The sequence below is a fragment of the Sphaeramia orbicularis genome, chromosome 12 (genome assembly GCF_902148855.1).
Source record: "Sphaeramia orbicularis chromosome 12, fSphaOr1.1, whole genome shotgun sequence".
Classification (NCBI taxonomy): domain Eukaryota; kingdom Metazoa; phylum Chordata; class Actinopteri; order Kurtiformes; family Apogonidae; genus Sphaeramia; species Sphaeramia orbicularis.
This window is the reverse complement of record NC_043968.1, coordinates 78,747,681-78,762,348: the sequence shown is the minus strand read 5'-3', so window position 1 is coordinate 78,762,348 and position 14,668 is coordinate 78,747,681. Positions and strand designations below refer to the sequence as shown.

General features: G+C 37.9%; 1 protein-coding gene across 1 annotated transcript in view; it reads left to right on the top strand.

The window, feature by feature from the left end:
- The first annotated feature begins 1,944 nt into the window (after nt 1–1,944).
- LOC115429141 (sushi domain-containing protein 2) overlaps nt 1,945–14,668 on the top strand; it is a 30,928-nt gene continuing 18,204 nt past the window's right edge. The window contains exons 1-7 of the mRNA XM_030148389.1: nt 1,945–2,011; nt 2,638–2,836; nt 3,648–3,799; nt 6,020–6,187; nt 7,545–7,719; nt 11,317–11,518; nt 12,015–12,100. Of these exons, the coding sequence (XP_030004249.1) occupies nt 1,945–2,011; nt 2,638–2,836; nt 3,648–3,799; nt 6,020–6,187; nt 7,545–7,719; nt 11,317–11,518; nt 12,015–12,100 (1,049 nt within the window). The remainder of the gene's footprint in view (nt 2,012–2,637; nt 2,837–3,647; nt 3,800–6,019; nt 6,188–7,544; nt 7,720–11,316; nt 11,519–12,014; nt 12,101–14,668) is intronic.

Genomic DNA, 14,668 nt, shown 5'->3' with positions numbered 1-14,668 from the left:
TTCTATTCCTCTATTAAACAGTGGATCTTACATGAAATTCTCAGACCTTCTTCATTCACTGGACCCCCTCCACTGCTACATTTGTGAATCTGTTTATAGCAGGGGTCTCAAACTCAACTGACCCAGGGGCTGCTGGAGGTACAGTCTGGGTCCAGCTGGGCCACATTAAGTATTCCACAAAAAAGAGTTTCTTTACTGGCAGCTAGTAACATGTACTTTTTGATGAATTAGCCTTTTTTGAATGGCTTTCTGGCCCTAGAAATCCTCTCACTCACCACATAGCTGCTTCGACTGCTGTTTCCTTTTTTTCATTGTTGCTTACTTTCTTGAATAAATCTTGTTGCCTCAATAGGCATTTTTTCAGATTGGCGACCCAGTTCTTTCTCTCATCCCCCTGGTATTTTGCATACTCCTCAGCATGTGTAGTTCACTAATGACATCAGACGTTGTGTTCCTTATACACCGCAACTTTCTCTGTGCATATGAGACACATAGGGGTGTCCCTGCGCTTCTCAAAAAAACCCCTAAAACATCCGTTTCCCACTTTTCCTGAAATTGCCTGTGCTCATTGCCAACCTTTCTCTTCACAGCACGTTTTGGGACAGACATGACTGGAACTGGGTGATGGCAGATATTTTCTGTCCACTTGGTGTCACTCCGGAATAAATTTCTACTAAGTTACTAATGTTCATACTTCCCCAGGTACTTCGCAGTTGGCTAGCTTGATAACCGCTGACAACAAATGCCACCGGAAGTTGCGATGAGACTATCTATGGTAGCCCATAAGTGATAAATGAAAGCGTGTGTTTGAGAAGTACATGTGGGCCGCACTAACACTAACCTTTGATGTAAAAGTAGGGGGCCACGAAATCCAGAAAAATGGACAAACTTAAGTATGGGGCTGTCATCAAGTACGCGTACGACCTTTGCCGACTTTGGGGTTGGTGACATGGGATGTTTCCATTGTTCTGACTGCTCCTTGGTCTCAGGCTGATAGTGATGGACCCAAGTCTCATCCATCGTCACAAATCAGCCCCATACTCAAGTTTGTCCATTTTTCAGGAAACACTTGATAAAGGAAGTTCAGCAGGGACCTGTAAAACAGGGAAAAATATCACTATGACCAAGAAATTTAGTGGATAGGATTAAGATATGTGAAAGATTTCATGGACCAAATTTGGTCTTCATATCTTAATCCTTTCCATGTTAGGCCCAAAGCTTTTCAGTCGACCCTCGTATTTTGAATTTTTTTAATTTATAGTGAACTAGTGCTGTACTAATGTTGTCTGTTTTATGTGTTGTTTCTGTCTCCTGGCTATGGACTGAAGATGGAAAGGAGTTATTTGGACTAATTCTGTCATATTTACATGGGTGTATGTTTTATACAACAGTGTTGATAAATATGCATGGTCCACAATTAAATAAACCCATAAACTGTATTTTGCTGATGAAGGTGTGTGAAGCAGTTTAGAGACACAAGGTCAAAGGTCAACATATCACCACAGCTGGAATAGTCATTAAAGTGAATCCTAGTTAAACATTAAACAGACGTTTGTAAATGACTGAGATTGAAGGGCCAAGGTTTAGAAAACAGCTGAGTATGTAAGCACCTGTGAACACGGAGCAGAGACAGACAGCTGTTCACAGACAGACAGCTGTTCACAGACAAACAGACAGACAGACAGACAGACAGCTGTTCAGACAGACAGCTGTTCACAGACACACAGACAGACAGACAGACAGCTGTTCAGACAGACAGCTGTTCACAGACAGACAGCTGTTCACAGACACACAGACAGACAGACAGACAGACAGACAGACAGACAGCTGTTCACAGACAGACAGCTGTTCACAGACAGACAGCTGTTCACAGACAGACAGACAGACAGCTGTTCACAGACAGACAGCTGTTCAGACAGACAGACAGCTGTTCAGATGCTCCTGATGGATAAAAACACCTACACTACACTCACACTTCTTCTACTGGTGACATATGTGAGCAGCACGTTAGGTAAGTACCTTCAATGTATATATGTGTGTGTGTGTGTGTATATGTATGTATGTATATGTATATGTATGTATGTATGTGTATATGTGTGTATGTGTGTAAATATATGTGTGTCTATGTGTGTACATGTGTCTGTGTGTGTATATCTGTGTGTATGTGTGTATATGCGGCTATCTGTGTATATATGTGTTTATGTGGGTGTGTGTGTTTATGTGTGTGTTTGTATATGTGTGTGCAAATATGTGTACATATGTGTGTGTTAGTGTGTATATATGTGTGTGCATATACTGTATGTGAATATATGTGTATATGTGTGTACATATATGTGTGTGTGTATATATGTGTACATATATATGTATATATATGTGTGTGTGTGTGTGTGTGTGTGTGTGTGTGGATATGTTGTAGGTCCAGTGCATCAGCTGTAACTATAAACTGCTCCTTCTAACCTTTATTCTTTATCCCTTCATTTCCTCATATCAAATTCTTTAAAGTGTTACGACAGAATGAACTCATTTTATGATCATTAAGTGAATGTGTTTTATTCTTTCATTCATTTATTTGTGGGGGTCTTTATATGCAGTCTTTCCAGTCTTTATGTTCAGACCGGTTTGTCGTCTTTTTTTCAGGACAGTCATGTGAAGGACGGTGCATGGACATGTCCACTTCCTGTTCCTGTCTGTCCACCTGTGTGTCTCTGAACAGCTGCTGTCCAGACTACAGACAATTCTGTGTGGAAACTGTCCCATACTCTGGATCCATGTTTGGAGGGATGGACTTTGTAATTCTTCATGCAACTTTCAATAAGAGTTCACAAATTATCTGCAGGTAGGATTTGATCTAATTATACCTTTGACTGTGTCCAGGTGAACATATTAAACACACTTTGAACTTCATTTTATAAGAAGTCAGATTATTTTTCACAATTTGTTTTAGGTCAGATTTCAAAAGTTGTTCATTTTTGCCTGATTTTTACAGTTCTGACCCATCCACTAAAATTAACACCACAGAAACAATGGAAGATTATCACACTAACAGTCAGTAAAAATTCACATTGACACATTTTAGCATAACACAACAAGACCCGCCCCTCACATGTATTGTATCTTATTTTGTCATGGATCCAGCTGATGTCATCATGTCTATGTATGTGATGATGTCATACCAACTGTCTCTATATTTGTGCCAAGTTTGAAGTAAACTGAAACAAAATTGATGTTTTTATAGACATTTGAAATTTGCCTATTATAAGGAAATGGGAGGAAAAAAAAAGATTTCAAAAATGCAGAAAAAATTTGAACTTTGACCTACTTCTACCAAAATGTAACCACATCTATTCTGGGTTAGTGGTAATCTATAAACCCAATCAGGTATGAATTCAACCAATATAGTTACTGCTAAAGTGTAAACAAACAAAACAAAACAAGACAAAACAAACAAAACAAAAACCATACCCCTTGCCTTAATGTCCCATTGACATGTTTTTAGCCCAGGGCTGAAACCAAACCTCATTTGTAAATGCACGTCATTAATTTCTGTTCATTGATAAGATGTTCAATAGTGTGATGAGTCCAAACACGCATTAGCTTGTGCTTTAACCAGGCTTTAGTTCCACACTGACTGTATTGTGTTGTGTCAGATTCAACAGTGACACTGACACTGTGGGGTACGTGGACGAACACGGCAGAGCTCACTGTATTTCACCTCTACTGTATGAAACAGGATGGATTCATTTCGAATTGTCCTCTGACAACGGAACCACGTTTAACAGAGAGGGAGCATGGTTATCAGGTACACACACACACATACACACACACACACACACACACACACACACACACACACACACACACACACACTACCTGTCCCACTGTCCTAGACTTCCTCATACATAGTCGACTGTTTGATTCCTAGTTGGATCCATCTTCTGATTCCATATATTGATCTTGTCCAACTCTCTAAACCTCCAGATGTTGAACTCAGCTTCATCTGACATCACCTTGAAACACCAATATTTCCTCCGAATCCCATCAAAGCTCTGATGCAGTTGGATCCACTTCTATATCATTCATGCATATAATACTGAAATAGTACCTTTAATACGTCTCCAGCTCCATAGAATAACCAAACATGACCTTTGACCTGAACTCATTTGAATATCATGATGGAAAATCCAGTCAAATCATTAGGTTGGACTTTTCAAATCTAAAAGAACATTCTTGTCCACCTTGGAGATTCTATTGGTGTAAATGTATTAACCCTATAACGCCAAATGTATCATATTTGATTCATGAGTTTTGAAGTCCTCTACATGATCAGTGTGATATTTTTTGTCTTGAAAACCTGATGTATACAATTAGATACATGCAATACACAGATAATCCACCAGGGGGATGAGTTCATTCACCAGAGGCCTTTCCAGTGACACTACAAGACTGTCATTAATGAGGAAGGAGGAAGAACTGGGACCATTTAGAAAAGGAATTAACAATTAGTTTGACATGTTTGTGTTATCTTATGTTTTTGTTTGTTCAATAATAATAATATTTGAGCATTGAGACCTGATGGATCAAATATGATACAAAACTGAAACACTGCTAAAAACTTTTTTTGGTTGTTCAGAAGGACCAATAAAGGCTCCAGTTTCAAAGAACTGGAATTTTCTGCAAATGATTTAATAGTTCAGGTTTTACAGGGTTAAACACACTATATTTATCCATCAAATATATCAGCTGTAGAATATACTAGGAGGGACAGATGTTCAGTTTGAAGGACAGCTAAGAAGGTTGAACACTGATCCATTCCATGTAGAAGTGAATGGAACATCCAACTGATCACCTAAACACTAGGGTCACAGGGGTCGCTGGAGCCTATCCATCAATCAATCAATCAATCAATCAATCAATCAATCAATCAATCAAATTTTATTTATATAGCGCCAAATTATAACAAAAGTTATCTCATGACACTTTACACATCGAGTTGGTTGAAACCAGACTCTAAGACTCAGACTCCAAGAAATCAGATTCTATCCCAGCTACTTATGGACGACTGTCAGTTTACCTAAACATGTTTTAGAAATATGAACAGAATATAGCTTTGTTGCTTCATAAATGCCACATGTCCTATTTGTTTCCATCCATGGTCTAATTTCTTAGTTTTACATACATGATCAGGATACAGGATCCATTTGGAGATTTTTTACACTTTATTTATTTATTTATTTTACCTTTATTTAACCAGGAAGTCCCATTGAGTTTAGGAATCTCTTTTGCAAGGGAGACCTGTCCAAGGTATCAGCCATACACAGTGCAAACAACATGAATTACATACAAGAGACAAAATGAACAATAAAACACAATAACAACTAGAGAAGCATTCGGAGAGCGCAGACCTCCACCGAGGCAGATCAGCGCCCCCCATCACCACCAAAATTCAGTCATTTGTTCCTTGTGCCAGTATCAACATTTCCTGAAAATTTCATCCAAATCCATCCATAACTTCTTGAGTTATCTTGCTAACAGACAGGCGAACAAAAAAAAAAAAAAAACCCCGATTAAAACCAAACTTTAGTCATTAGTTCCTTGTGCCAGTATCAACATTTCCTGAAAATTTCCTGAAAATCCATCCATAGCTTTTTGAGTTATCTTGCTAACCAACCAACCAACAACAAACCCTGGGAAAAACATAACCTGCTTGGCGGAGGTACCTATTCAACCATAACGGACTCAAGGAAAACAGTGACATTCCTCCTTTACTTCCTTCTCCATGATACTTTTAAAATCATTAATAGAAATGACTGGATGTAGTTTTACAGTCTTTTGAAGATTATTCCATGGGTGGATCTGACATTTTTATTGCAGGAACTGAGATATGTATCAGTGAACATGGACCAAAAGGATTTTATAGACACAATTATGCATTTGACTGAGACACACACACCTATTTATAACATAAACCCAAACAGATAGAAGACCAGAACATGTCCATTTACTGAATTTGTTTCAATAGTGCACACAGGAAAGTTGGATTCTAGCCTCAAAGCGACTCTGGTGAACTCCACCCAGTGGCAGTATTATGGGACGCCTAATGTAGGAGGCAGTCTGCAGATGGAGTGGAACACGTCTTTGGTCCGAGCGGAGAAGGTCAACATAGAACTATGGGGATACAGAGAGACAGGTGAGCTCAACTTTTACCTATATAGAGGGTATGCACGTGATGTCACTGCTAGTGGAAGTCACCGCAGTTCCACCCACTGAGTGGCCGAAAGAGGGAGATGAGTGACAGCGTTGGCTTCAGTACTGTCTAAACTTAAGAACAATATTTAATAAAAAAAAAAAATGGGGAAGACCTGTTGTGCAATTGATTGTATGAACAGGTTTGAAAAGAAGTCGGAGCGATCGTTTTACAGACACCGAAAGACAAAGAAAAGAGATGGATCCACAAATCCAGGAAACCAAACCTAGATTTGTGGATCCTGTTTGGTGTCAGGTAACATTAATTTATGCTGTATTTTTGGGTAAAATCATTCCTTAAATGACGTATTGTTTTGGCTAACGTTACTTCTTAGTGCGGCTCTTGGTTTCATGATCCGATCTTTCATGGTTTTTGTCTTCATTTAGTGATTCTGAACCTTGTGCTCCTACATGATTAGTAAACTAACTGAAACTGAGGCTAACCTAGTTTTTCAAATATGGGAGAACTGGAGAATAAAGCTACGACGGAGTATTAGGACCACATAAGAAAATAAAAACACTTGTTACTACAAGTATAAAGTCATAAAATATTGATATAAAACCTGTAGTTTTATGATAGTAAAGTCGAATAGAAAAAGAATCACAATGTTATGAGAATAAAGTTGTAGTTATAAAACCTCATAATTTAACAAAAATATCATTTGTTTATGGGATTAAAGTCGTCATATTCTGACAATAAAGCCATAATATTACAAGAATAATGTCGTAATTTAAAAACAGGTGGGAAAAATATCCTAATTTACCAGAATAAAGTCGTACCCTGCTGGTCCACAGCAGTAGTATCTGTGTTGTATAAAGTATTTGATCTGAACTAGACTCAGTAAATCTCCTCAGTCCCAGTAGATCATGCATATATTCACTGAGGTCAGTCCACGGTCTACTGTAAATGCACTGTGGATCAGCTGGTTCTGGTCCTAGTTTTGGACCCTGGTTGTCAGTGATGATGAAACCATGTATATTTGTTTCAGGTAAAAATACCGATGATCCCCTCCACCCTGGATTTCTGTCCACATGTCAGCGCTCATGGACCACTTGTTCTTTGGTAGCTCGTACAGATCCATGTCCAGTCCAATTGTCCTTAATTTAATTTCATGTTTCACATTTTCCTGGTCTCACTGTGTTTACTGCTGTACTCTGTTATGTTGAGCAGGTTGGTTTTTGCCACTCAGTCTGACTTAGAGGGGCGTGGCCTGGGGGGAAGTGACATATGTGCATACCCTCTATTCACCATTTTTAATCATTAAAAGGCCATGAAACTGACTGTGGTTAAATGTGTGTAGGTGAAGCCTACTCAGATAACTGGAGGGGGGAGTGGAGGTACCTGTACTCACTGGCCAAAGATTATCCAAACAACGGCTCCTTCAGCTTCATTCCTAAACCAGCACACAATGGGTTTTCCAGTTGGGAGCTGGGAAATATACGTGTCAGCTCCAGCAGTTACCCTGATGGGATGAGGTAGGTTCAAACAGCGGTTTAAAGGTAGTAAAGCTCTGCTGTTCCATCTGGCATTTTCACAATTTTCTTTTATAATCTTATTGTTTATTGTTTCTACGGATCCCCATTAGCTTTCACCATAGTGGTTGCTACTATTTCTGGGGACTGTTCATCTTCAAATGCTCCTAATAAGTGTGTGTCAAACTAAAATGATTAAGAAATCCACCAGGTTTTAAAACTCAAAAATGTTTAATTCTCCAAGGCTAATGACGTTTATTTTGTCATTTATTTATTTATTTATTTATAACATGCATAGAAACAAAATAAAACAAAATGAAGCAAATTAAGACAAAAACAAAATAACATTTAAAAGAACAGAATCTATCTTCAAGCACATACAAGTCTGAATTTTGCTTGGTCGAAAAGGAGCAGGAAGAAGTATAAACTTATTTATGTAATTATGCTTTTCTATTTTTCTTTTGTTCAGACAAGGTATCGTTTTTTAGATGTTACCTGCTTGACAGTTTCGACTGTGACTCCACTCTTCCTCAGAAGATGACGGATGACGCTTCTGAGGAAGACTGGAGTCACAGTCGAAACTGTCAAGCAGGTAACATCTAAAAAACTATACTTTGTCTGAACAAAAGAAAAAGAAAAGTAGAATTATGTTTAATTCTCATATATTTCTGATAAAAGTCTGACCAATCATTTCATCCAGTCTAAATAAAAGGATTGGCCGAGCTTCCTGTCTGTCATCCGTTGTCCCGCCTCAGTTGCCTACCGCTGTCACCGCTTGAAAGTTGCACGCCTTTGTGGCAGAGTGGTCTTTTAAAGATATTAAGGAACGGCCAAAAACTTTCCATGAGTGAATGAGAGGAGGCACCACTTCCACCTCCAGCTGCTCACACCGAGAATAAGACGCACATCGGATATTGGCCCCGATATTAACATTTTAGCTGGATCAGGGATCAGTAAAAGCAACCGATCCGTAAGACCAATCCTTCCCCTTTAAATTTTTGCGATACGGGCTATGTCAAGCATGTCCAACATAATTCCAAAACTACCATGATGGACCTGTGTGTGGAGGAGGTGGGGGTTAGAGCTCTGGAGATAAAGTCAAAGTGAGCCCCCCTCAACTTATCATGGACTACCTGCTGCCCCCCCAAAAACAAATTTGCAACTGGAGGGGGGGGGTGACATGCGGGACGATATGATGCCCCTAAAGTCCATGAGCAGGGAAGGGGAGGGGGGCGGGGTATGTGCTGAGAGATTTATACTGTTGTGATGTACAACAGTAGTCGCTAACTGACCCACACGCACACACAACAATGTCATGAGTAGGGGTGTAAGAAAATATCGGTTCTACAATATATCACAATTTTTCATTTCACAATACTGTATTGATATTAAAAAGTACTGTTTCAATATTTTTAGGTATTTATTCAAATGCAGATATTGTGGAGGTTCATTTTTGTTTTTTGTTTCTATTTTATTTATTATTATTGAACACTCTTTTATTAAATAATGTTAGTTCATTTGTTGGGATTGCACAAAAATGATGTTAGTCCTGAACTAATAGAATGTGAGCATTTGAACAGGATCTTAAACTGTAATGTCTATAAAATATAATTTCAGTTTGAACACAGGAACATTTTGTGATATAGCATTAGATCCTGTTGTGATCAAATAAAAATGTGTTTACTATTTGTCCATATTTCTGGTGTAATTTAATTTTTCAAGGAAATAATCATTTAAAAAAAAAAGAAACAAAAAAAAAAGCCTTTTCAACAGTATCATGACATATCGTGATAGATCGTATCGGGATCCTAGTATTGTGATTTGTATTGTATCGCTAGATTCTTGCCAAAACACACCCATAGTCATGAGCCCCCCCCAAGAGAGTGTCCCGCCCAGTTGAGAACCTCTGCTCTAAATCAACAATGAAATCGGATCAGTATCGGGTATTGACAGATACACAAGGTCCCAGCATCGGTATCGGCATCAGAGCTGAAAATGTTGGATCAGTGCATCCCCAGTCATGATGCTAACAGTTGCTATAGTTCTGTAATGCTGTTATTTATGCAATGGAGAACTTTCATGATGTTTGTGTTCAAATTTTTAAGTGCTGTGTGACATGCCAGATCAGTGCGTCTAACTTTATGTGCAGTTATCTCTTGAATTCTGATGTAATAAAGTGTTTTCCATAACCTGTGCCATAATTACACGCAGTGAGATAAGAACAGAACTGTCCACAAAACAGACAGAGTCATAAATACAGCAGATAAACCACCGCAACTGTTCAAGACACTTAACCTTTAGACCTGGGGGGGTAAACATGTGGCCCGTGGGCCAAAACCGGACCATCAAAGGTTCCGATACAGTCCACAGGATGAAAGTATGAACATGGTACTGAAGACATGAACAGTTAAGGATACTGAAGTGGGTTTAGTTCAGGTTCCACAGACATATGTACAATAATAACAGAATAACCTTTAACCTCCTAAGACCCACTGTTCACATTTGTGGACAAGAGTTTCACAACTTCATACCAAAAAAAAAAAGAAAAGAAAACTGTCCACCACAAAGGACATTCCATAAAAATTTTAAAAACTGCATCTGAAAAAACTGTTGCATCATGATGTTTCCAATATAGGCACTTATTTAATAAAAACAAAAAAAGCTTGTACTTATCAGATATTTCCTGGGTCTTAGGAGGTTATATAATGAGTCCAAATGTTCTTTTTGGTTTAATGTGAAAAAAGTAATATTACATTATGCCTATAAATAATGACAACTCCAAATGTTTTACATTAACACAATGTCCTTTTAAAGTCAAATGTGAAAAACTTGAACAACTAGAAGCACTTGGAGAGCGCAGACCTCCGCCAAGGCTGATCAGTGGCCCCCCCCGTGGGCCCCCCCACCCCCGATCACCACCAAAATTTTATCATTTCTTCCTTATCCCATTTCCAACAAACCCTGAAAATTTCATCCAAGTCTGTCCATAACTTTTTGAGTTATATTGCACACTAACGGACAGACAAACAAACAGACAGACAAACAAACAAACAAACAAACCCTGGCAAAAACATAACCTCCTTGGCGGAGGTAAATATGAACACCATGAGATGTCTAAAGATAATAAAGTGTAATTTGAACAATATTCTGCCTGTTACTAAATGTTTTGTCCCTTTGTAGATCTGATCTGTAATGCACATGTAGAAATGATAAGTTGAGGCATAATATTGTTAAAATTGCACTTAAACAAAAAGGAAAGAAATGTGATTTTTTTCAGGCTATTCATATCTTTTATGTTTGGATAGTTTGTAAATGTAAATATTTTCATAACATAATAGGTTTTTTTTTCCACTGTTTATAGGCATAATAGTTAAAGTTTAGTTTAAAAAAAAAACAAGAATGGGAGGAGGGATGGAAGGCGGGACCTGGCCAGAGTGTGAGGTCCCGCCCAATGCAGCTATTATTATTATTATTATTATTATTATTATTATTATTATTATTATTATTATTATTATTATTATTATTATTGTTAGTGTTATTATTATTATCATTATTGTTGTTGTTGTTGTTCTTCTTCTTATTATTATTATTCTGTTTTAGGAACATCCAGGCCACATGGACTGAGGATCATGCTCTTGCCTGGCACCTGGAGGAGGCGTTCAGGCAGAACTCTGCAGCTTGGGCCTTGGAGAAATGTGCTGCATGGGACCAGCTGGAGAACCAGCTGCCTGACTTCCTGTCTGAGATCATCGACTGTCCGTGCACTCTGGCCCAGGCCCGAGCAGACACAGGCAGGTTTCATGTACGTTTGGAACACTGACATACCACAGCGGTGGGACACTGACAAACTATCATTCTGAAATACTCCCAGTCTGAGTCACAGAGTTAGAAAAAGATAAAGACAGCAAAACATATAAAAAACAGTTATTGCACAGACAAGCACAAATACACATTTGTAAAATAGAGTATTATTAAAAAAAAAGTAATAATGATAATAAGAAGAGTACTGAGAGGTAAGAACACATTATTGCACATTTGAATTAAACGTACTGGGACATAGAGCAGGTTATTGCACATTCAGTTAAAATACTGGGAGGTAGAGCAGGTGACTTAAGTGTCTGTGACAGTGTGTGGGACTCATGTCCTGGGGTACTTCCTACCCTCCTTAATATCTAGTGCCACAAGACTAAGTGCAGTAAAATGTTCTGATCCATTTTCATATCATACAGTTCAGTTATAACCCAGTCCCACACACACACACACACACACACACACACAGATGTGCTGTCTCTCCTCAGACTGACTATGGCTGTGACATAGACAGAGGCAGTGTGTGCACCTACCACCCTGGGAGTGTCCACTGTGTGAGGGCCGTCCAAGCCAGGTGAGTCCACTGCACCTCCACCTCCACCTCCACCTCCAGTCCAGACCTCCTACTGCACCAAACTGTGAACCACACACATATTTACAAAGTGTAAAGAACCTCTGTGATGTCAAGAAAAAGGTGGGAATCTTCAATTTATAGATCAGAAAGAACAGACAGTATAGGTCGTGTTTTATGGAGCCATGATATATACTATTGAAACTGAAAATAAGAAGAGCATCATAAAACTGTGAAGTTCATTATATAGTCCACCTTTAACCCTTAAAGACCCAAACGTCCACCTTTAACCTTTAAAGACCAAAACGTCCACCTTTAAACCTTAAAGACCCAAAAGTCCACCTTGAACCCTTAAACCCTTAAAGACCCAAATGTCTACCTTTAACCCGTAAAGACTCAAACGTCCACCTTTAACCCTTAAACGTCCATCTTTAACCCTTAAAGACCCAAACGTCCACCTTTAACCTAAACCATCTATTAATCTAAACTGTTTAATTCCTGTTGATCCACTAATCCTATCAATCCATGTCAATAATTGGTGTAAAATACTCTTCATCTTTTCATGGTCATCAGATATGACCATATTTGGACATTCAGAGGCTCCGTAGTTACTGTGGAAACACCGTCATCCTCTACAACATTGATTCTCCAGTAAAACCCAAGGAGTTGGATCAGTGACAGTGGATGGACACACTGGGTTTATACATAGATATAGAATAAATACATCGATACAGAATAATAAATAACATGAAAAAAGAAGCAAAAAATAGACTAAAATTTAGAAAAAATAAAATAAGCAACTAAATGGAAAAAAACAGCCATTGTAACGAATAAATGGAACAAAAATGAATAAAAACTGAACAGAATAATAAGTAACATGAACAAAATAAGCCACAAACTGAACAGGATTTAAAAAAAAAAATACAATATTTAACAAAATGAACAAAGACAAATAAAATAATAAATAAAATGTACAAAATAAACAAAAATGAACAAGAAAAGTTACAAAATAATAAATAACACAGAGAAAATAAGCATTAAAATGAACAAAAACAGCCAAAGTAATGAATAAAAAACTGAAACATTGATTCACCAGTAAAACCCATGGAGTTTTTTTGTCACTTTTCTCTGTTTTCTTTATATATTAACCCTCAACTTTAATCTGAGCTTTTATGAACATCTACATGATCAATAAATCAAATATAGGAAAATACCTGATATTCACTGAAAAAACCCAAAATACAGAGGATTATGTCATAATAAATGGTGATTAATCACTTAAGAAAAGTTAAATATACAAAAACAAATGTTGTGGAACTACCACAAAAGTAACTCTGGGTCTTTATGGGTTAATCTTCAACATTAAACATGAATATCAACATATTTTCTAGACTCATATTTAATTACTGTTTTTAATTACGTTACAGTTCAATTAAACAGAACAGTGTACATGGGGTTTCACAGTTTCAGATCAGTTTCAGACCTGAACAGTTGGACTGAGAACCCCCCCCCCCCCATACGACAGAACCTTCATGGACATGTGCACTCTGGGTCGCTGTAGGAAACATCATGTGACTTGAGGATAAACCCATGGACCTCCCAGTGTTTTACTGCAGTCACATGTGTTTAAGGGTTCATGGTCAGCAGAGGGTTGAACCTGCATCAACAGGAAAGTTGACAGAATGTGTAGTTTTGACCTTAGATCCACGTGGGGGGGGGGGGTCATTAAACATCTGCCTGAGGAGAAAAGGGCTATAGAATCCTGAACTTCTCTTAAATCAGTTACTGTTATAAAACTTATAGATTTAGTTGTGTTTGGTGTTCCCTTTGAATGGTTTTTTGTCCTTTTATTTGCTCTTATGTACATAATTCTTTATTCTTCTTGTATTATATTGATCTGAACCACAGCTTCATGGTGTTTCCCTGTCATTTGGGTTAAGGTTCTGCTGTTTTGTCTTTTGTATAGTATTTCAAACCAAACAGTCAACATGGCTGTTTCATAGTTTGTCAGTTTATATTTATTTACAATTTATGATGGAAAACCAAACAATTCTCAATGTTTTCATTTTATTTTTTAGCATTATGGGATATGTGATTTCATTAATTACATTGTAAACCTTCCAAAGTGTGAAATTAAGATGAAGGACAGATAAAACTTCTTAGTTGGTTTTTCCCACATGAGTAAAAGACTGTGGTGGAGGTGGTTTTCATTACCTCCACCAGGAGGTATTGTGATCACTTTACTTTTCTTGTTTGTTTGTTTGTTAGCAACTTTACGGGAAAACTATTCCAACCATCTTTACCAAATCTTCCCCACAGATAGGCCTAGGCCCTGGAACCAACCTATTAAATTTTGGGCCAAGTAGGCCAAAGTTCAAGGTCACAGCAAGGTCACAAAATCTACAATTTTCCTATCTCTCATCACTGATCAATTTAAAAAAATTCATAAAAAATTCGGAACGGCTCCGATTAGCCTCCAATTTGATCCACTCGTAGCTTAGAACAATATCTTGTATCTGGCACAAAATTGTCCACATCCACTGTGGAATGTGGACTCTGTGGACATTTACA